Here is a 23070-nt window from a genome sequence, read left to right on the forward strand (position 1 = left end):
AAAGTTGGTGCCATTGTCGGAGAAAATATCGGTACACCGCCCTCGCCTGGCGATAAACCGTCTGAGTGCCTGAAGAAATCTGTCGGTTGACAAATCCGAGACAAGTTCCATGTGCACGGCCTTGGTACACATACAAATGAAAATCGCTACATAGGCTTTGACTGCCGGACGCCTTGGAGCGAGCCTTACGTAGATTGGACCAAAGTAGTCCACACCCGTCTGTGAAAAAGGTCGAGATACCGTGACTCGTGACGATGGTAGATCTCCCATCTGTTGTTGGACTGACGATGGTTTCGAGCGGAAGCACGTCTGACATCTGTGGATTATGTTCCTCACCATACTCCTTCCTCCTAACGGCCAGAAGCGAAGTCTTGCAACACTCAACAGCAGTTGTGGTCCAGCGTGTAGCAGTCGCTCGTGATAGTGTCGTAGCAGCATGTGAATGAATACATGCCGTGCTGGCAGTACAACCGGATGCTTGGTTTCTTCCTTTTCCATGGAATGCTTTAAACGGCCGCCAAGCCGAATTAGTTGATCTGTCGATATGAATGGATTGAACCACCGCAACGTCGATCCTCTCGCAACTGCCTCCCCTTTGGACAACGCCTTCCATTCTGTCTTCCTTCTGTACCAAGCGGACCAGGGTGTTTTCCGCCTCTTTCAACTCTGCCGACGACAGGTACGCTGGGCAATTCCTCTCCATTCGCGGTGTTCGTAGAAACTTCATATAACGCAACCAATATGCTGTACAACGAGCAAGATCTGTGTAGGACGAGAACTTGCTGAAGTACGTTTGGTTGAATTCGGCGAATACAGAAGTTGGTGCAGCAACTATAGTCCGCCGTTTTTCATCATCTCCTTCTCCAGTTGGTGAATTATGTGGCAGGCTTGGCCATTGACATTCTTCTTCCTCTAGCCAGGTCGGTCCTTGCCACCAGAACGAATTGTTCACGATATCTTCCGGTGAAATCCCTCTGGAGATAAGATCTGCGGGATTTTGAATTCCTGGAACGTGTCGCCATTGAGATTCCTGGGTAATGGACTGTATTTTTGAAACTCTGTTTGCAACGAAGGTGGTCCAAGTCATTGGAGGAGCTTCTATCCAACGCAGAACGCAGGTGGAATCTGTCCAGAAAAACGACTTTCCCTTGAACCGAATCGCAACCTTTTCAAAGAGCTCTGACGCAAGGAGCGCCCCGCACAATTCCAGTCGGGGAATTGTTTGACATTTCAACGGCGCTACCCTTGATTTGGAGGTAAGAAGACGAATTTTCACTTCTCCGTTGACATTCTGGCTCCTCATGTACAGACATGCTCCATACGCCTTCTCCGAGGCATCCGAGAAACAGTGGATCTCCGTCGAGACAGCATTCGAAGTGATGACACAACGGTCAATGCGTATTTCATTGAACAGTGGTAGCTGTTCGTGGAATTTTCTCCAGGGCTCACAAACCGTCGATGGTAGCGACTGGTCCCAATCAAGCCTTTAACCTTGTCCGTCACGTAATGCCCATAACTGTTGCATAAATATCTTGGCCGATGTTATGGCAGCTCCCAAGAGCCCCAGAGGGTCAAACAGTGTGGCAATTACTGACAGCACGTATCGTTTAATGAGCGGTGTATCAGGGTTCAGACTAGGAACTGAAAACTGGTACTTGAGAGTATCGGAGACTGGCATCCAAGTTAGCCCCAGTGTTTTGATTGAAGGATCTGGATCCAAAACAATCCCTTCTGACGACCGAATCGCCAGGTTTTCCTTCGGAATTCCTTCCAGCACCGCTGGGCAATTCGTAGCCCATTTTCGCAGCTTGAATCCACCACTCGACATCATTGTGCTCAGCTGTACCCGCAATGTGGTTGCTGTTTCTTCGTCGTCCGCCCCTGTAATGACATCGTCCATGTAGGTGTCATCGAGAACCGCTCTCGCTGCGAGTGGATATTGTGCCTCTACATCTACACTCCGTTGGATGTCTTGCACGACGCGTCGAAAACCACCCTCACCTTGGTAGTGGTACTTGCCTCCTTGATGACTGGATGGTGTGGGAGGAAGCACCGTTTATCCAACTCCGTATCCGTTGAGGTGGTTGACTCACGTATGTGACCGAGCTTGATGTAGTCCTAAACGCATTGTATTGTTCCCGAAGCGATGAATCCTTAGCCAGTCTGCGTTCCGTTCCTTGGAGACGCCGGTATGCGATGTCCCTTGACTCGCCCAACCGTGAGACGGCGTCGTCATTCATCGGTAGTGAGACAGTGTACCGACCGTCCGAACCTCGTTGTACTGTGCTAACAAAGATGTCTTCACACCTTGTTTCCTCCGGCGAGTGAGCCTTGCTTGACTCAACCTCCTCACAGGACCAGAAACGAGAGATCAATGCCACTTCAAGTCATCCAGCGTCGATACATTGCATGTGATTTGGAGAGAGCGAGATGGAACAGAGACACCACCGCTTACTATCCATCCACATACGGACTCATGGAGAGCTGGATTACCTTCTCCCAGGGACATTCTTCGACCAGTTTCGAAGAAATCGAAAAAGTGTTCGATACTGAGAAAGAGATCCACTGCGTTCGGTTCGAAAAATGCGGGATCAGCCTGTTTAATTCCGCTTGGAAGCGACCATCCATTCGTATCCACTCTGATTGTTGGCAGGTTCACCGTCACCTTTGGGAGAACCAGAAAGTCTAGTTCACGTGAGAACTGAGACGCTAGTGAGCGCACCAATGCATGTACCCTTTGTTTGACCTTGATGGTCACTTGTCCGATCCCGAGCACCGATATATCCACTCGGTCGCGAGTTACCTTCATCAACTGACTCAATCGCTCAGTGATAAAATTGCTCTCCGACCCTGAGTCCAGAAGAGCGCGAGCGTGATGGCGACAGCTATTGTCATGCTCAATTATAACGACAGTCGTTGCCAACAGTAGGTACCAGTGATGCATGCTGGTGGACTGTACCAGACACCAATGCATTCGTAGCTGTCATGCTAGCTACTTGGGTGGAATGAGATTTCGATGGATCTTCAGGAGAAAAAGGTTTGAGCAGTGAGGATATTCAGCAGCAGAAGATCCTTATAATCGGCTGGCTGGATAATCTGATCGAGAGTCTGCACTATCCTCTCAAAGCCTTCCACGAGAGTGTGCAGTTCAGTTCCAGATTCTTTGGAGAGCGTCAGCTTAAACAACGACTGTACCTGCCGCTTTTTCAAGTGCTTGCTGTTATTGTACCGGCGCAATAATGATTCCAAGGCCACCTGGTAGTTGGCCTTCGTGATCGGTAGAGAATCGATCAGGTTCCTTGGTTCCCCTTGCAGACACCCTTCAAGGTAGTGGAACTTTTCCACATCTGGTAGATCCACCTTCCAATGGATGAGTGACGTGTATAAATCACGGAAGCTAAGCCGTTCATCGATGTCACCGTTGAAAGTTTGCAGTTTGATCTGTGGCAGACGAACGTGATCAACGGATCCGTGCACCGAAGCATCACTTGTTCTCATGGACTGTTCCAATGCATGTGCTTTCTGGAAATCCTTGGCTTTGTCCATTAAAAACGACTTCGTTTCATAGTAGCGATCGCTAAACTCCGTACGCTCCTTATCTACCGTGGCACTTTCCGGATTGTAGTCATCGTGGGCGAAGATTTCCACTAAGACCTCACTGTAACTTTCCCAAAGCTGATCCAACTTACCCAGGCGTACCTCAACCTCAGTAGCGGTGTTGGTTGCTCTAAACGCTTGGAAAAACCGCAAAATATCGTTGAAGGACAGATTGATTTCCTTCAAACGAGCCGTCAATGCCCTCATCGACGGTGGCTTCTTGGTAGCGGTAGGTAGCATGGTAATATGTCACGATAATCGGGAACCAAAAAGTGAAGCGTTGTGTAGTATGCTGCAAGTTGACCTAGCTTCGCTAGGCATATACTGCATTAATTTACCCGAGAGAACGAATAGTGGTGCTCCAGTTCAAACAAGTCGTATGACGTCACACAATTCGCCGAAATGCAGCAATAACTCAGGCGGCGAAGCAGAGATGCAAGCAAGGAGAGAGAATATGGTGTAGTAACCGAATAAGTTGACTTCGGCCGGGCATATACTGCACGGAGAAAAAATACTGACCCCAAAATTGGAGTTCTTTTTACTTAATATTGAGTTCAACCTCTCACTTGCACTCGTTATTGTTGTCAAAAAAGGAACGAGAGATTCGACCCAACGATATAGTTCAGCGCAATAAGTTACTTCTGAGTAAATTGAATATTCTCAAATTTACGTGAATTAAACTTAATTTTGGGTAGAATATATCACACAAAAAATAATCATTGATAAAATTAAAAGAACCGTTGATAGAATTAAAAGTTTGCATTGGTTGTTTTTGGTAGAAAGTAGCTAACTTTTAAAATGAAAGTCAACCAACTGTCAAAACAAAAGTTTAGCATATTATTAATTTTAAAAGTTTAAACTTTCAAATCAAATTGTAGAACTGTCAAACTAAAAACCAAATACTTTTAAATTGATGTTGGAAAAGTGTTGCTTCAAAAGAAGGCTATTTCACCGCAATTAATATAAGTTTTCACCTCAAATACGAATTATTTTTAATTTAATTGATTTTATGTAAAAGGGAAATAACCAATATTTACATTTATTTATTTAGTATTTTGTAAATATTCATATTTCTATTTTTCATTCACATCAGGATGTTGATATCAGGGATGTTGTCTTTGGCGAATGGCTTTAGTGAAGGTTTTCTCCCAGACGCGGGGCTCCAACATGCAGCGGACTTGCTCGAATGAAAGTGCATCTTTTTTTTCACAGCTGGCCGGTGATAAGCAGGAAAACCTGGTGCGACAAATCTTACCAGTGTCCTATAGAAAAGAACGGAATCTGTAATCCCTCCAGCGATACATTGTAAACGCTATTGATAGCCACCGAAAGCATCTTTGCAGTGTGCTCTAACGTCCCAATATGCTGGCGATCTGGAAAATAATCATCTTGTTTTCAAAACCACCCTCGAAATATCTAGACAGTAGTTGCAAACTTACCTTCTGCGAAAACTTTACTCTTTCTCATTGCCTCCGCTACCGGAATCGGTTCCCGGAACTGCACGATGCACGATTGATTTTCTGCGGTTTGATTCTAGTGTCTCATACTATATGCCCTATTGGATTTTTGGACCATGACAATGAGCTTTTCAAGAGGTGATTTTGACAGTTGTACAATTTTTATTTTAAAAGTATGAACTTTTAAATTTACATGTCGATAATGAAAGAAAAACTTTCAAACAAAAGAAAAACAATTCATTTTGAAAATATTCATAGTTGAAACTACCAAATTCGAGAAACTTGTAATATGAAATGTTAAAATTTTTAAAGATACAATTTTTGTTTTTTGTGTGTACTTAAGAGTAGGTAATTTTTTTGCTGATGTTAAATGGAAACTACTATATGCGATTTACTCAAATTTGGGTTATTGGGCTGAACCCCGGAATTGAGGAAAAAGTACTAAATTTTGGGAAGTTTTTCATCTCCGTTTGAGGCAACTTACTCGTATAACCAACAGCAGTACAATCCCGGTTAAATCCGAATATCCAAAACCTAAACGTAAATGATTCGCAAATAGATCGTTCAACGATCTTTCAGGGCTCAGCAAGTGGATGGAAAAGCGAAGAGGATAGGTTCCATTCAAAATTGTGTATTTATCTATTTCTAGCTTCGGTAGTACACTAAAAAAGTTCACTCACCCGAGAAAACTTAAGATGATACCACCTGTTCATTCCTAAATGCCGACACTGTTGAGTTGCCATACGAGTCCTATCGTGATGGCTTGATGAATGGATGCAACCCCACTGACAGTGACTACTGGTGAAACTTGTCGTTCCAGGTAATCGGCAGACGAAGAACCAGTACTTCGTAGGCTCCGATGTGTGGTTCGGAGGACGGCTTTCCTTGCCGTCGGTTGATGATCGCAGGTCCAGAAAACACGTCGAAAATTGTGTTAGTATGTAGTAGGGTCCGATTCGACTGGACATATATACTGCACTATCTTAGCTTACCTGAGCAAGAAGACGTTGCGCCAGTCCAGCGATCCAAAAAAACAATTTCCAATTCCAGGTATTCGTCAGCACAGACCGTCCGTGCTTTGGCTATCATGCAGTGGCCTATCAATTTCGTTGCATGCAAAACTCGTTTCCAGTAATTCAAATTCCAAATGGCTGTCCCAAGCCAAATCGAGCCTAAGAAACCGCGATGGCACTCCAGTCCATGCGACGCTAAATCCCAAGCGGTCAGGCTTTGTGCAAAGTGCGATGGCTCCCATGCAATTGTTGCAGAGTGCGGTGACCTCTGATGGTGTAGTTCGTGGTGATGCAATGGCGTTCGAAAGCGATGGCCGAAACCAGCGTCGACCCAGTGCCGAAGGAGTATTCCAGAACACGCAGATGGTCCACCATCCGGTTCGAAGGACCAAAATGTCTGGTTCCTGCCTGCTTACCGGTCCAAATTATCCTTCAATAGCGGCGTTGAGCGAGGCAGCCAAACCAACATCGAGTAGTAGAGGTGACTTCCGACGAACAAGGGGAAGTAGGTATGCAGCATGCAGCAATTGTCCACATTCAATCGTGGTAGCAGAACTTCAATGCCATCGAATTTCTTCACCGAACGGCCACTCTTTAAAATGCGAAGCAAAGGGCACTTATAAAAAAAGTCTACACTTTATTACACGCAAACAACGACATTTAATACTACGGACACAACATGGGTTTATTCTTAACGTAAATGAACTTATACTAAACACATTAAAATTCGGTTTCCTACGTGCGGGTCGAGCACCCGTTCTTCACCGTGACCTAGGCGATACTGATACGACCTACATCCAGGCAGTTCATCCGAAGGCCTTCAGCAGCCGACAATCCTGCGATGTTTTCCTCTCCCATGCGAGAATATCCCACGATCAGATTTCCTTCTTAGGGATCGTCCATTAATTATGTCACACTTTTAGGGGGGAGGGGGGTTTTTGGAAACTGTGACGAGCCTTACAAAAAACAATTAAGGCCCATATAAAAAATGTGACAAAGGGGGGAGGGGGGTTGAAAATGGGCCAAATTTGCGTGACATAATTAATGGACCTTCCCTTATCACGCCACAACGGTTGATAAGAGCGATCGTGATATCGTACCTAATGTCTTCTCTTTCGTTCCAGTCCTTGTTTCGGTGATGGTGTGATGATCATGGGTGGATGAGAGCGAGAGTGGTCCAGCTCAGGGTTGACGCTTCGGGGGGGCCGTACTCTTCAACAGGGGTCTTATTTTATTATTTTTCACATATTTTAACGTATTTACAGCTCAAAGTTACGTGAAAAATCACATAGAGTATCTCTTTTTATTTTGCCGTCAATTTTACATCATCCAAGTAGAATCTATATGACACCACTTACATATGAAGGGAAATTCCATTCGAAACCGCTACATTTTTTAATGAAGTTTACGTGATTTGCCCAAATACACATTCAATGTGCGTTTCACGTAAACCCTTAGTTATTTTCACGTCTGAAAAAAATGAGTGACACTCATAGTTGTAAACAATATGGCGCTAGTTCAGTGCACGGCGAATGAGAACGACCCAAATTTGAGTTTAGTTCACTCATAATCACCAAAAGTGCAGGAACTCAGCGATGAGTAAAATTTGTCTCATGGTTTCCTGTGGAAAACCTAAAAAATCTTCCGGAAAATGAGGAAACTGACGAAAATTTTATTCAGTCTCAGAGTAGTACCAATAGACTGAGTGAATCCAATCTTTACTTTTCTCAAATTCGGGAATTTTTCCCTGGAAAATCCTGGAAAAACCTGGGAAAACATGAGGCAAATTTACTCATCGCTGAGTTCCTGCACTTTTGGCGATGATGAGTGAACTAAACTCAAATTTCAGTCGTTCTCATTCGCCGTGTGGGTATATTATGGGTATACCACTGTTACTTCAGATTATTGGCGTTGACGGCGACTCTGTAGCTCTTTACTCCAATGTTAAAATCCATAAGCAAACGTCAGACTGTGCGTGAAACATGGCGGACTTTGTACTATCCTTTCGCTCCACGGAAAATTCTCATAAGAAACTGTTAATCTTTGCTAAAAGTGACGATTTTTCGGCGGTGCCGTCAACGCCAATTGTATATCTTCCCGAATAGAAATTGTAATGTAGGAAACATCAACAGACATCTTCAATACATTAAATTTTAACGTGTATTGCTGTAACCTTAATGTATTCAGACTTCAGTGTGACGTCCAAGTACATAAAAATACATTAGCCTCAAACGTTACATCAGAATCAAACGTCTTGACGATGTAAAATTTGACATCAGAATATATCCAATGATAACAGAACCTAACGTTACATTAGAATCAAACTTCATCACGATGTAATTTGTTGCACGCATAAAGCATCAGAATACATCCAATGACAACAGAACCAAACGTTACATTAGAATCAAAGTTCATCACGATGTAAATTGTTGTCCCTCGGTCCCTCGCCGCATGCAAAGTTTGTTTCGAGGTTTGTTTTGTCCTGAGTCAGACGGATCCCGATGGGGAAACCGAATACGGATCCCGATGGGAAAACCGAATACGGGTCCCAATGGGGAAACCGAATACGGATCCCGATGGGGATTCCGAATACGGGTCCCAATGGGGAAACCGAATACGGATCCCGATGGGGATTCCGTAGACGGATCCCAATGGGGAAACCGAATACGTATCCCGATGGGGAAACCGAATACGTATCCTGATGGGGAAACCCAATACGGATCCTGATGGGGAAATCGAATACGGATCCCGATGGAGAAACCGAATACGTATCCCGATGGGGATTCCGTAGACGGATCCCGATGGGGAAACCGAATACGGATCCCGATGGGGAAACCGAATACGGATCCCGATGGGAAAACCGAATACGGATCCCGATGGGGATTCCGTAGACGCATCCCGATGGGGATTCCGTAGACGGATCCCGATGGGGAAACCGAATACGGATCCCGATGGGGATTCCGTAGACGGATCCCGATGGGAAAACCGAATACGGATCCCGATGGGGAAACCGAATCCGGATCCCGATGGGGAAACCGAATACGTATCCTGATGGTGAAACCGAATACGGATCCCGATGGGAAAACCGAATACGGGTCCCAATGGGGAAACCGAATACGGATCCCGATGGGGATTCCGAATACGGGTCCCAATGGGGAAACCGAATACGGATCCCGATGGGGATTCCGTAGACGGATCCCAATGGGGAAACCGAATACGTATCCCGATGGGGAAACCGAATACGTATCCTGATGGGGAAACCGAATACGGATCCTGATGGGGAAATCGAATACGGATCCCCATGGAGAAACCGAATACGTATCCCGATGGGGATTCCGTAGACGGATCCCGATGGGGAAACCGAATACGGATCCCGATGGGGAAACCGAATACGGATCCCGATGGGGAAACCGAATACGTATCCTGATGGGGAAACCGAATACGGATCCCGATGGGGAAACCGAATACGGATCCTGATGGGGAAACCGAATACGGATCCCGATGGGGATTCCGTAGACGGATCCCGATAGGGAAACCAAATACGGATCCCGATGGGAAAACCGAATAGGGTCCCAATGGGGAAACCGAATACGGATCCCGATGGGGATTCCGTAGACGGATCCCGATGGGGAAACCGAATACGGATCCCGATGGGGAAACCGAATACGGATCCCGATGGGGAAACCGAATACGGATCCCGATGGGGAAACCGAATACGGATCCCGATGGGGAAACCGAATACGTATCCTGATGGGGAAACCGAATACGGATCCCGATGGGGAAACCGAATACGGATCCCGATGGGGAAACCGAATACGGATCCCGATGGGGAAACCGAATACGGATCCCGATGGGGAAACCGAATACGGATCCCGATGGGGAAACCGAATACGTATCCTGATGGGGAAACCGAATACGGATCCCGATGGGGAAACCGAATACGGATCCCGATGGGGAAACCAAATCTGGATCCCGATGGGAAAACCGAATAGGGTCCCAATGGGGAAACCGAATACGGATCCCGATGGGGATTCCGTAGACGAATCCCGATGGGGAAACCGAATACGTATCCCGATGGGGAAACCGAATACGTATCCTGATGGGGAAACCGAATACGGATCCTGATGGGGAAATCGAATACGGATCCCGATGGGGAAATCGAATACGGATCCCGATGGGGAAACCGAATACGGATCCCGATGGGAAAACCGAATACGGATCCCGATGGGGATTCCGTAGACGGATCCCGATGGGGATTCCGTAGACGGATCCCGATGGGGAAACCGAATACGGATCCCGATGGGAAATCCGAATACGGGTCCCAATGGGGAAACCGAATACGGATCCCGATGGGGATTCCTTAGACGGATCCCGATGGGGAAACCGAATACGGATCCCGATGGGAAAACCGAATACGGGTCCCCATTTAGTTTGTTTGTAGTTATAGGCAATATTGGAAGTTTTTATTTCAACTAATACAGATATAAATCAGATCTTCGATGTTTGCTTACAAGTGAATTTTAGGGAAGAAAGAAAACTCAATAAGTAATGATAGGATAAGGCTGATCAGAAACTTTTTGATTGTGTACACTGAAGTCTTTTTTTACACGGGTTTTTTAAGCGGTTTTTTTACACGGTTTTTTTTACACGGTTTTTCACGATTTACACGGTACGTTTTTAACGATTTCTCGACAACGATACAACCTATCGACTTGCTTCTAATCACATTATCCGTTTCAAGTTATAGGTAATCGAATGGCATACTTTAAAAAAATCACAAATTTTGGTGTAAATACAGAAATTTTTAAAATATGTCTATATGGACCATATCATGCTTTAATTACAAATGGCATAAAAATCCGATTTTTTAAAAACATTTAAGCATGCGAAAAATCAAAATCTCGTAGGTTTTTTTTTACACGGTTTTTTTTACACGGTACGTATCCCCTGTGTAAAAAAAGACCTGAGTGTATAGTGGGAGTTCGGATTGTTATGCAACTATCTGTATCTGGTAGGGGGATATTATAGCTTCTCACTGGTATCAGCTTGAGTTGGGTTTGATTATATCAGAATATACCCTGCATTATTATTTGTGTCGATAAGCATACATTGCATGGGGGAATTTTGTTTAATTTGGAATAGATACTGGTTGAAAACATCGAGAACAAAATTTAAAAACTTCATAAGATTAAATAAAATTTTGAAGTTTTTGGAAAGTATACATATGCTTACATAGCTTACATGCTTACATAGCTTACATAGGGCTGCAGATAGCAGTGGTGGGGGAGACTTGGTGACTAATCCGATGAAACTGTCACTTCTTGTAGCTAATCTTTTTCGTATGTATTTCCTTCATTCTCTTTTCGCACTTTGCATATGACACCATCTATGTACATTGATATCTAAATTGATTCAATGATGTGCGGAAAGCTCATTCCGAATGATCAGTGGACCACCCTCATCGCAGATGACCATGGCAATGCAAGAAAATTTGTTTTCATTGAAGGACAACACAGGTAATTGCTATTAAATATTTTTGCAGACAGTGACAGATGGTGAACATGACGATCCAGTTAAGTTGTTATATCATAGACAAATGGTAAGTTCCAAATTCGCTGTTGTCGCTGTTGCCAGTCCCTATATAAACAAATACCATAAACGAACTGTATCCCGGATGGGTAAACTATCCCACAAATGGTTTGGATGATACCCCGAATACGTCGTAAATTAATTAACCATCAATCGCAGAAACTATACGAATTATCGCGTATCTCTGTTGTTCATTACATGCCAAGTTAAAACATAATCATATATTGTCGTGGAATGTTGTGGTTTTAAGATGCTCGATGACCCTGGAGGGATCGTTTTTGCTTACCGAGCAGAAAATCATGGGTTTGAACCCAAGCCCTCCCACAACAGAATAAACCGCCATCGCTAATCTAAAGCGCCGTAATAATAAAAAAATGATATGTATGTTTAAATAATTTTTAATTTTAAATATAAATAAATATTCTGTATTAATTAACAACAAAATATTTAATGTTTGCAAATGTAATCGCACTGATTTATCATAGTTCATGTGAACCAAAATTTATGAAATTTTTGATTTAGGTTCCATTTTAAAACCATTTTTTTTCAACCTATTAATATTGGATTCAGAGAGCCGCAATAATGGCTGTAAGCTCCAACTCGGATTAACTTTTAATACCGTCCCTGTTTGGATGATCTGCGAATTGTTTACATAGCATCGTGTTGAATGACTCTGATGTCGACATCAAAGCAGCCGGATATTCTTGATCGGGATTTAATCCGAGGATAATACCGATTGGAGCTTACAGCCATAAGCGATTTAATGAATTCGCTGATTGCGACTCTCTGAAAACTAAATGCACAGGTTTCATACGTCAAACTCATCCTTTGCAACGTCCTCTTGTAACTTAAAAATACAAAATGTCATCATAACGTATAATGACTTCATAATTTCGAAAAAAAAAACATGTTTCCGGGCGGAATAAGTTTCATCAAGCCTTATGATGGTACACAAGATGGGTCACAAGTTTATATAAAATTTAAAGTGTGGTTCGCAATCAGGGAAAGATTGAGATTTAAGAATTCTAACGTAAATTTTTCATAAATAATGCCAATTTAGAATTCTGTACTATCTAATAACTATTTCTTCGAACTTTTAGGCAGTTTGGATAACCATTTAGCCAACGTATAAGATACTTACTTTACTTTTGCTGGTCCGACGTCCCTCGGAACCTAACCTGTATAACAAAGTTGCACCAACTAACTCGGTCCCTGGCTGCTTGTCTCCAATTTCTCGAGCATTCCACACTTCCTACATCTTGCTCCACTTGGTCTAACCACTTAGCACGCTGTGCTTCTCTGCGTCTTGTACCGGCCGGATTTGAGGAAAACACAATTTTTGCGGAATTTTTGTCCGGCATTCTTACAACGTGTCCCGCCCATTGTACCCTTCCACTTTTAGCGACTTTCTGGATGTTGGGTTCGCCATAAAGTTACGCCAGTTCGTGGTTCATTCTTCTCCTCCATACACCATTTTCATATACCCTGCCAAGGATGGTCCTTATCACGCGTCGTTCGAAAACTCCCAGTGCTCCTCGAGCATTGTCCATTGTCATATTTTTCATGCACAATAATTTTGTTTATTATATATTTGCAGTTCGTCAATAAGGTAGAAGACTGGTAGCCCAAAACTTTCCGCATTTGTGGATCATCTGTGGAACAGGCAGCAATTTTTGGAGCGATCCGTGAAGGGAAAGGCTTGCCACTTGTATATCCGAACAGTGGACCAAACAAGCCAGCAACCCCGTCCAAAGTGTCATGCATTATTGACAAATTGGCACAGCGGGTCGATTTAAAGGGAGATCTGGAGGCGCAGCGATCTTATTGTCATGATTGTCTGGTAGTTCACTCAAAAATGCTATAACAATCGCCAAGCTCGCTGTAATGTCACCAAGTGCCTCGTCACCCACGAATAGGCGCCTATGTCTGTGGTCTAATAACTCTTAACGCGCTAATGGCATAGTTCCCCCACAGACAAACAGACGTAACTCTTTGAAAAAGTTTTTCTTGAAAACATAGTATCTCAAAACATAGGACCTCAGTAGTGACATCTTTCAGGCTTCTCGCGGAAAACAAGCTTACTCGCTAACTCGCAAACAATATTGCATAAAAGTTCTATAGAATGTATAGAAACGTCAAAGTGATCCGATGCCAGCGCTGCGGCGAGTAGTTCGCGGAACTGATAATATTCAAATCAACCGGTAAATGCGTGAACGAAGATACACAATGAAGAGTTACGTCTGTTTGTCTGTGGTTCCCCTGTCGCATAGAGAGTTGCCGCAATGACATTAGGTTAGCTAAGGTCAGTTAACTGACTGGTGGGAGACGGGAGCTTAAGCAATGGCTATTCTGTATGCATTTAAGAGATAGTCTACCAGAATGGATGATTTTTTTTGAACAATTTTATTTTTTCTGATGGTTTTGGTTGTGCAAAACATGAGAATTAACTTTTCCAATGTTTTCAATTGTACAAAGCATTAGAGCTAGAAACATGATCTTGTAAACACTACACACCTTAACTGGTAGTTTGTTAAAAAATAATGCTGCAACAATCGTCAAGCTCGCTGTAATGTCACCAAGTGCCTCGTCACCTACAAATTGGCGCCTATGTCAGTGGTCTAACAACTCGTAGCGCGCTAATGGCATAGTTCCCCTGCCGCATAGAGAGTTGCCGCAATGATATTAGGTTAGCTAAGGTCAGTTAACTGCCTGGTGGGAAACGGGAGCTTCAGCATTGACTGTTATGTACGCATTTTTATGATGTAATCTAACAACAAGCGTGTGTAGTGTTTACACGATCATGTTTCTAATTCTAATGTGTTGTAAATATAATTGAAAGCATTTGAAAAGTAAGATTCTAGTGTTTGTACTTCTTAAAACATAAGTAAACATCTACATTTGAAAACATTCAAACAACGTTAACTTTAAACGCTTTGTACATCTGAAAACATCAGAGAACAACAAACAGGAAGTACAATTGAAAACATCCGAACAACGTTTAGCTCTAACGTTGTGTACATCCGAAAACATCCAAATAACGTTTGGTTCTAGCATCGGAAAACATCTACATAAGAAAACATTAGAATACATTTGATTTCGATGCTGATGTAGACATCAAAATCAAACGTTGGGCTAATGTAAATTTCTATTCGGGTTACTTTTGTGAGAAAATTTAATGTGGTAAGTTTAATGAATGAAACATTTAAATAGAGAATAATTTAGTCTGTTTTAGTGTAAATACAGCAGCCTCATGGAGTAAGATCAAGTGCAGGATATTTGGCATATGTATGTATGTATGTATGTATGTATGTATGTATGTATCGACTTTATTTCAATCTGGTGTTTATGTCGATGTAGGGGAAATGTATGTAATGTCGGCCTAAGTGTCCCTAATTTGGGTCCATACATAAATTCAGCAATCGATTAAATTTTCAATAGCAACCGAAAATATCCAATAGTACCGTCCCAATGACGCGTTAATCTATATACAATTGATAAATAGCAGATTGTTAGCGACAGGCTTGCAATTGCTCATTACAGCTAAAATGCTATTTTTCGTAATTATGAAACAATGAGATACTATAATGATAATTTTTGTATGTAAGATGCAAGAAAAGGTGGTAAAGTTTGTGTATGACACATTAAATTTGTCAATTTTGCTTTCATAAGATCACAACTAGCGATTTTATGATCGCTGATTGCTCGCTCATCGCGTTGCTTATCGTTACAGCTAATCGCTATTTGTGACCTTCTGAAAGCAAAATTGACAAATTTGGAAATGGAGCCGACATATATTTGAAAAACAATTGTTGTAAAAATAATTAAAATATACTTCAAACAACTGTCAACGTTACCCCCGTATGCCATTTTGCATTTTTTTTTTGGCCGAATTTTAGCTCAAATGTGAATGATTGACCAAAACAAACAATTGTGCAATGGTTCACACAAACCGGAGAAGGTCCATTCAAAAACTAATAAGCAAGATTCAAAAGATTCCGCTCAATATGGAAGATTCCAAAATCTATTGATGACGATACAAAGCTCTGCTTTGATCAATAATATTTTTTTTTTTAAATGTGTTGATGCCCAGAATTCTATAGTATTTATTTTACTGTTACAATGTAAATGCAACAATGAGAGTTTCCGCCAGTAATTCAAGCCCAAAGCAGATCTGAAACAAAAATAATCACTCAGTTTCTCCAGACAATCACAGAACGCTACATGCATAATTGGGAAGAACTGGCTCTTGAGTCGTCTTTAAACGAACCAACAATTTACCGAATACAATCAGTCTATTACTGATAATTGAAGGGAATACAACACTCGCGATCGTCTTGGCCGCACGCTAGGCTATGGTGCTTGTTCAGCAGATTGCACTGTTTGTGTTTGCTTTTTCGGCCATCGTCATCGAGGCCGATCCAAATGCTCATAGCGCTCACATTTTCAAGCATGTACAAACGAAAACTCCTCCGGAGGTTCAACAGCAGGCTGCCACGGAACTAATCGGACGTGTCCTGCCGGAGCGAGCGCACGAGTTCAAGGTCTTCGTTGATAACGGATTGAAGCTGAATACGTTTAAGGTAGATGCGAGAGTAAAAATCTCAAGAAGGTGGTAAAAAGGAGTTTTTTTTTTTTTGTAGATCCTAAAAACGAACGACTCAGCAGTGGTAGTTGTTACAGGATCGAGTGGAGTTGCTGTGGCAAAAGGATTCTATCACTATTTAAAGTATTACTGTGGATGTCATGTTTCATGGGATGGGGATCAATTGAATGTACCGGACGATTTACCACAGGTTGACGTGGAAGTACAAGCTCCTAGCAGGTAACTGATACTAGATTTGGGATATGATCGCTTGACCAAGCTCGATTGATCGATTGCAGCATCGTGTACTACCAGAACGTTTGTACTTGGTCGTATTCATTCAGTTGGTGGACCTGGACCGAATGGCGCCATCACATCGACTGGATGGCCATGCAGGGTATCACCCTGAGCTTGGCACCGTTTCAGGAAGATCTGTGGGGTGAGGTGTATCAGGAATTCAATCTTACTAAGCACGATATCGACAATCATCTTTCCGGACCCGGATTCTTTGCTTGGCAGCGGATGGGAAACATCCGCGGTTGGGGTGGACCATTAACAGTGAATTTCATCAATTTCTCACGGAAGCTTCAAACGCAAATGGTTCAGGAGATGCGAAATCTAGGAATGGCCTTAGCTCTGCCGGCTTTTGCGGGACATCTACCAGTTCAGTTTGCTCAGTTGTACCCGCAAGCTAAGCTAACTTCGGTGGAGGTTTGGAATGATTTCCCCTCACAGTACGCCAGTCCTTTGTTTTTGGATCCAACTGATCCGCTTTTCCTCGAAATAGGACGCAGATTCCTCAGCAAAGTAATCGATCGTTACGGTACTGATCACATCTACTTCAGTGATCCGTTCAATGAGATACAACCTCAAAGTTTCAGTTCCAAGTACCTTTATAGTGCATCGGCTGGGATATACAAGGCGATGTCCAGTGCCGACCCGTTGGCAGTTTGGCTGCTGCAAGGATGGATGTTTGTGAAGAACCCATTGTGGAGTGGTTCAGCAATTCGAGCTTTCCTGACGGCCGCTCCTATTGGTAGAATATTAGTGCTAGACTTACAGTCAGAGCAGTTTCCACAGTATGATCGAACGGAGTCCTACCATGGGCAACCGTTCATTTGGTGCATGTTGAGTAACTTCGGTGGAACGCTGGGGATGTTAGGATCGGTGGATTTAGTCTTTCAAAGAATTCGTGAAACGAGAGGAAATGACAGTATGACTATGATTGGAACCGGTATAACTCCGGAGGGGATCAATCAGAACTATGGATTGTATGAGTTTGCACTGGAGATGGGATGGAATCCAGATATTGATAACGTCGAGCGGTGGTTCCGGACGTATGCTTCCGTTAGATATGGAAGCAAGGACAAACTATTGCTCCGAGCGTGGAGCATTTTTCGATACACGGTTTACTCTTTCAATGAATTGGAAATGATGCGTGGAAAGTATACATTCAACCGGAGACCAAGCACGAGGCTCCATCCATGGGTGAGTACCGTTAGCCAGGAAACTTGAAATGACTCAACAAAATGGCCTTCTTTTGCAGGTCTGGTACAATGAGAGCCTCTTTAACCAAGGAGTACTGATGTTACTGGATGCAAACTTAAACAGTACCTTGTTTCACAACGATGTCGTTGATCTGACTCGTCAATTCCTACAAAACACTGCCGATCGGCTTTACCTTAACATCATGAATGCCTACACATCTAGGAACCTAGGCTCCCTAAAATACTTGACCATTCTTTTCCAGGCGCTTCTGGAAGACATCGATCGGTTGCTTCGTACTGACAAACACTTCCTACTTGGACGATGGCTCGAATCGGCCAAAGTTCTGGCGGAGACAAGCCTCGAACGACACAAGTACGAGTACAACGCTCGCAATCAGATAACCCTTTGGGGACCGCAGGGACAAATAGTCGATTATGCCAACAAGCAGTGGGCCGGTGTGGTACAGGACTTTTTCCTTCCCCGGTGGAAATTGTTCTTGACGGAGATGGTGAAGGCGTTAGAGGGAAATGGCACTTTGAATGAGGGCAAAGTGAGGGATAAGATTTTTAAGACGGTGGAGTTACCATTCTGTACGGACAACAAACGATATCCGACGGAAGCGAAAGGAGATACGATGCAGGTGGCCCGGGAACTGTTTGAGGTTTGGAGTAATCGAGCCAAACTGCTGTTGGAGTTACCAAGGAAACCGAAAAACAAGTTTGGAAAACGGAAGAGGAAGCTCGGTGGTAGGATGAGTTTCATGCAAGCATCGCCAGTTCAATGAACTACAATCCTAGCATAGCATAAGCCAAGTTGCACAAATTCGTAGGTTGTACGAGCTCCAAACGGCTGTTAAGAAGAAGACCCACCTCCATCCAGAACTGTTAGACAGTCCTGATGAACGTGGGCGTCTGAGTGGAATACCTGTATAAAAAGAGAGATAAGGATTAGTAATTTCTATTTAATTCCACTACCTTATTTGCTTATCCTTGACAGATAAGCGTATTTCGTCTACATACTGTGCAGACTTCTTCAGTGTCTTGTATATATCCGAATATATATTAACCCAGGTACATTTTCACTTAGAAGCTAGGTAATCTTAAATTTAATTTCCTGTAGCAGCAGATACTCCGCTGCTTACTCGTTGATGCGTCCTAGGTAGTAACTTGAAAAGCCATGTGTTTCCGTTTCCTTGATTCCTGTTGAGTAAAGTTGAACTCCGTTGTTTGTTGATCTCGAGGCCAGTGATGCAAAATATCATAATACTCACGTGACACTCGTCTTCGCATCAACCGACTATCGCTGACAGATCGTTTTGTCACGCAGTGAGAGTTAGAGCCATGGCAAACAACAATCACCAGTAATGGTCGCTGCTCACAAGCAAATCTTTACACTCGCTGCTGATAATGAAAAGCACAACGAAAACAGTGAAGATTTCTGCAGTACAATCATGAGAAAAAGCGAAACGACAGAAGAAAATGAAAACAATGCCTACGCATTCCAAGTTCGACTTGGCAGGCGCGAGTGTGTGAGTTACAAACAAAGCAGGCAACATTAAACGGAAGCTGTTGGGCTCACTCACGACACACTCACATAAGCAAGCAGAGCACAGATGAGTGTCGTGATTGTCAGGAATGACCAGATCGGTGATGGATCACAACAGAAGACGACATTCACCAGTTGCTTTTTACTTCTTTCGTCAACTTGAAGAAATGGTCATGGAGAGAGCTTCGACGAGCACATTGATAGGAATGTACAAAGCGTTACTACCATCAGCTGTTTGGCGATCGTGATTGTGATAGGTCGCAACTCTGCTCGAGGCTCTCTGCAACATCCAGTTTCCATGGTGTAGATACGGTTCGTAAAATCGTGTTGTCCTCCGTCGATAGTTGGTGGTCCTCTGTGAAGATGTGTTCTGCAACCTTTGATTTGAAATCATATGCTAGGCCTTTTTTCTCTTGCTTTTTGGCCTTATTAACCTACGCTATATGTTCTTTAAATCTAGTTGCTAAAGTTATTTTGGTTTGTCCTACGTATACTTTGTTAGGGAGCATCCAAAAATGACGTAGCATATTTTTGATCAATTTTATAGTCCTCCCCCCCCCCTCGTAGCGTATTTGGCTATATCCAATACATGGCCGGTCACAAATTCTGAAACCCTCACCTCCCCCCTCAAATGCTACGTCATTTATGCATGGTCCCTTACAATGATTACAGCTTATTTATATACACCTGATTTACCTAAAACATTAACTGGGTCTTTAGTGGATCCTAACAATGATATCAACTGGTTATGTCTAATCTAATCCGAATTGTTTTAACTGTGGTCTTAGCTTACAAGTAATATCTTGATCAAATGGAACGGACACTCATTTCAAGGGTTCAGGTGCTGCGGTGAGGGTTGTAAATTATCTCCTTTGTAGAATTCTCGCTTTTTTTTTATCGATGATTGCCTGGATTGTGGTTTCCTTGTATCCGTTGAGTCTCGCTGTTTCGAAGATGTACTGTAATTACTTAACCTTTCCTGTATCGCTAAGTGGAAGAGTCTGCATCCGATGAATCATGTGGTGGAAGGTGGCCATTTTATGCTGGAACGAATGGTTGTAAGTATAGGGGATAACTCTTTTGGTGCTACTGTTGATTTCCTGTAAATTTCGTATTCAAGCGAGGAAGATGATGACGATTCCCTGATCACTAGAAGATCGAGAAATGCGAGTTTCTCGTCTTTTTCTACCTCGTGAGTGAATTTGATATCCTTGTGAATTCTGTTGATCTAATCTAAAATTTGTGGAAGGGCTTCCCGTTTAACTACGCTGAAGGTATCGTCAACAAACCTCCACCAACGGTTTGGTAATAGTCCTTTCTCCTTCAGGATTGTCTCCAAGTTGGCCATTAAAAGTTCACACAGAAAGGGGGATAGGGAGGTCCTTTCGTCTGCTTGTAGAAGTTACCTCGGAAAGAGAAGTAGTTCTCTTCCACACCTGGACCCTGCCTATCGACCCATCAACTCATGAACCGGGGACCAACGGCTTTACTTCCCTTCCAAAGGAAGGCGTGATCAGAGATGTTATGTCTTAGAACATCCCGGCGGCGCTGACTGGGATTGAACCCAGGCCTGCTGGGGTGAGATGTACTCGCGCTTACCACTACACTACCGGCGCCACTTTGTACTAATACTCGAATGAGGGATGCAGAGAACTCTATAGAACTCTATATACGACCAAATGTCACAGGGATTAATGATTTTGTGGTAGAAAGGTAGGTAGGATACGACCAGGTGGCGTTGCTGGCAATCATTAATCTTTCAAATAAGTCAGTAATAAAGCTGGAGAACAGGTTCTTCCTTTGCTGCTTCCCACTACCTAAACAACAATATTGTCCCGCTTATGTTAAATTCTAGTTTTATGACGGTCGCTGCAACCATAGAGGTAACTCTAAGACTAGAAGGTCCCGAAATAATGTGCTCAACTTTTTGGCTCAGCTCTGGTACTCTCTTCGGTCCCAAGCTAATCGATTCACCCCTCGAAACATAGGAAAAACCAATAACATGAACATGAACGAGGGATGCTCCGGTTGCAAAACAATGCTTGGGAATGTGGATGATAAATGGTGCTAGTGCGCATGCAAAATACGCTTGACGATATTTTTCGAAGAATTTTCTTCTAAGAGTTATATCTGTTTGTCTGTGTTAATACCATGTAGCCAAAAATATTCCCATGTAGCCAGCCCAGTGACAGGTGCGTAGGCAACATATTGTACCGTGATAGCGGGCCCAGCACAGCAAAATAAATAATTTGAGCCCGGGACATGCATTGCCTACTGTCAAACGCTGCTGTTGGTATAGGCCTTGTCACTGGCCTGCATTAAGCGGTCAACGTGAACAGTAAGGTAAATATAACGTGATTTCCACTTAACTTGGAACCGGTTATCACGTAATGTATACGTGATTTTGAAATGATAGGGGAATTTACGTATTCTCGGCAACCTAAGCAGCGACCTTCTTTCTATAGCCTTTTTCTCTATGGAACGCACACATATGCAGTATTGGTTTGTTTACAATCTTTTGCTGCCAGCTGCTCTAACAATTTCAGTCGAAAGAATTGTCAAAAACTGTTTTGAAACGCTTTTACAAAGCTCCAATCTTCTCTACTGAGAGCGAGTATTGTCGGCAACCAGTTTTTCTTCGGCAACCGTTCCATTTGAACTGCATGTAAATCTGCTGTTCTATTATCGGCAACTCGAAATCAGCTACAATTTGTAGTGCGTGTGTTTCATTTCAAGAAAACTCTGCTAGATTGCTTTTTCTCAGTGGTAAAAATATAGTCAAATTGAAGCTGAAAGCATAAAGAATCATTTGCATGCATTCAGCGAAGTATTTTCGTAAGAAAATCCAGTGAAAACAGTGTTTCAATTTGGGTTGCCGAAAATAGTCTGTCATGCCGAAGCCATCATTTCCCCTATTTACTGGAAAATACTGTTCATCTTACGTTTACGTTCCGTGGTTTCCACTATAATTGGAATGGATTTGCACGTAATGTTGACGTGATTTTGAAGTGATGTTTACCGGATCTAAGAAATACTGTTTTCCATTTTGTCCAAGAAAAGAATTTTTAAACATTGTTAGCATTTTTTATTAATACGTCAAGTATGTCATTGAAACGTCAATACCACAGACAAACAGATATAACACACTGAATATTTCTCATTGTAAAACATCGTCGCTAAAACATAACCGCCATCTGTTGAGTACACTGTGGTGGGTAGTACGCTGAACAGATGGCAGTAGTGTGTAAACGTCAAACGCAAGGGAATTGACTATGTGCGCCACAGGTGGCGGTACTACCAACTACGATACTTTTAAATTGACCGTTAAATGCTTGTTCGATGAACAACTTGCGAGTGTTATGTTCTGTTTGTCAGCGTTAATACTAACCATTTCGCTTTTCCAACACTTATAGCGAATTTGTTTATTATAGGGGTTGGAACCGAACTTTTTGTCAGTGCGAACCTCAACCTGAGCTAGGTTTTAAAAACAAATGATCAAGCTGACGTTTGCAAGAAAACAAGTAGACCCGATCTTGATACCCGATCCAGGTTGGAACTGAATAATAAACAAATGTGTGTGTGTGTGTGTGTGTGTGTGTGTGTGTGTGTGTGTGTGTGTGTGTGTGTGTGTGTGTGTGTGTGTGTGTGTGTGTGTGTGTGTGTGTGTGTGTGTGTATGTGTGTGTGTGTTTGTGTGTGTTTGTGTGTGTGTGTGTGTGTGTGTGTGTGTGTGTGTGTGTGTGTGTGTGTGTGTGTGTGTGTGTGTGTGTGTGTATGTGTGTGTGTGTGTGTGTGTGTGT

At 43.0% G+C, this 23070-nt stretch overlaps 2 protein-coding genes across 3 annotated transcripts; one reads left to right on the forward strand and one right to left on the reverse strand.

Moving 5' to 3' along the window:
* Nucleotides 1-3024: 3024 nt before the first annotated feature.
* Nucleotides 3025-3837, reverse strand: LOC135712543 (uncharacterized). The gene has a single exon (XM_065235503.1). The coding sequence runs from the start codon at nt 3835-3837 to the stop codon at nt 3025-3027; it is 813 nt and encodes a 270-aa protein (XP_065091575.1).
* Nucleotides 3838-15979: 12142 nt separating this feature from the next.
* Naglu (N-acetyl-alpha-glucosaminidase) lies at nt 15980-19720 on the forward strand. 2 transcript variants are annotated; one of them, XM_065235468.1, is made up of 5 exons: nt 15980-16236; nt 16297-16478; nt 16538-17726; nt 17785-18555; nt 18672-19720. In XM_065235468.1, exons 1-4 carry the CDS (start codon nt 16009-16011, stop codon nt 18508-18510), a joined length of 2325 nt encoding a protein of 774 aa, XP_065091540.1. In that variant the 5' UTR covers nt 15980-16008; the 3' UTR covers nt 18511-18555; nt 18672-19720. The 2 variants fall into 2 exon arrangements, with proteins under 2 accessions (XP_065091540.1, XP_065091539.1); XM_065235467.1 differs by having other exon boundaries at nt 17785-19720.
* Nucleotides 19721-23070: the final 3350 nt, after the last annotated feature.

The sequence above is a fragment of the Ochlerotatus camptorhynchus genome, unplaced genomic scaffold (assembly GCF_037179485.1).
Source record: "Ochlerotatus camptorhynchus isolate MF236.1 unplaced genomic scaffold, CSIRO-AGI_Acam_v1.1 ptg000491l, whole genome shotgun sequence".
In the NCBI taxonomy this organism is placed as follows: Eukaryota; Metazoa; Arthropoda; class Insecta; order Diptera; family Culicidae; genus Ochlerotatus; species Ochlerotatus camptorhynchus.

Coding starts and splice junctions, on each gene's coding strand:
- LOC135712543 (XM_065235503.1), bottom strand. CDS start 3,837: ATGCTACCTACCGCTACCAAGAAGCCACCGTCGATGAGGGCATTGACG.
- Naglu (XM_065235467.1), top strand. CDS start 16,009: ATGGTGCTTGTTCAGCAGATTGCACTGTTTGTGTTTGCTTTTTCGGCC. Junction 16,237..16,296: donor TGAAGCTGAATACGTTTAAG/GTAGATGCGAGA, acceptor TTTTTTTTGTAG/ATCCTAAAAACGAACGACTC. Junction 16,479..16,537: donor GAAGTACAAGCTCCTAGCAG/GTAACTGATACT, acceptor GATCGATTGCAG/CATCGTGTACTACCAGAACG.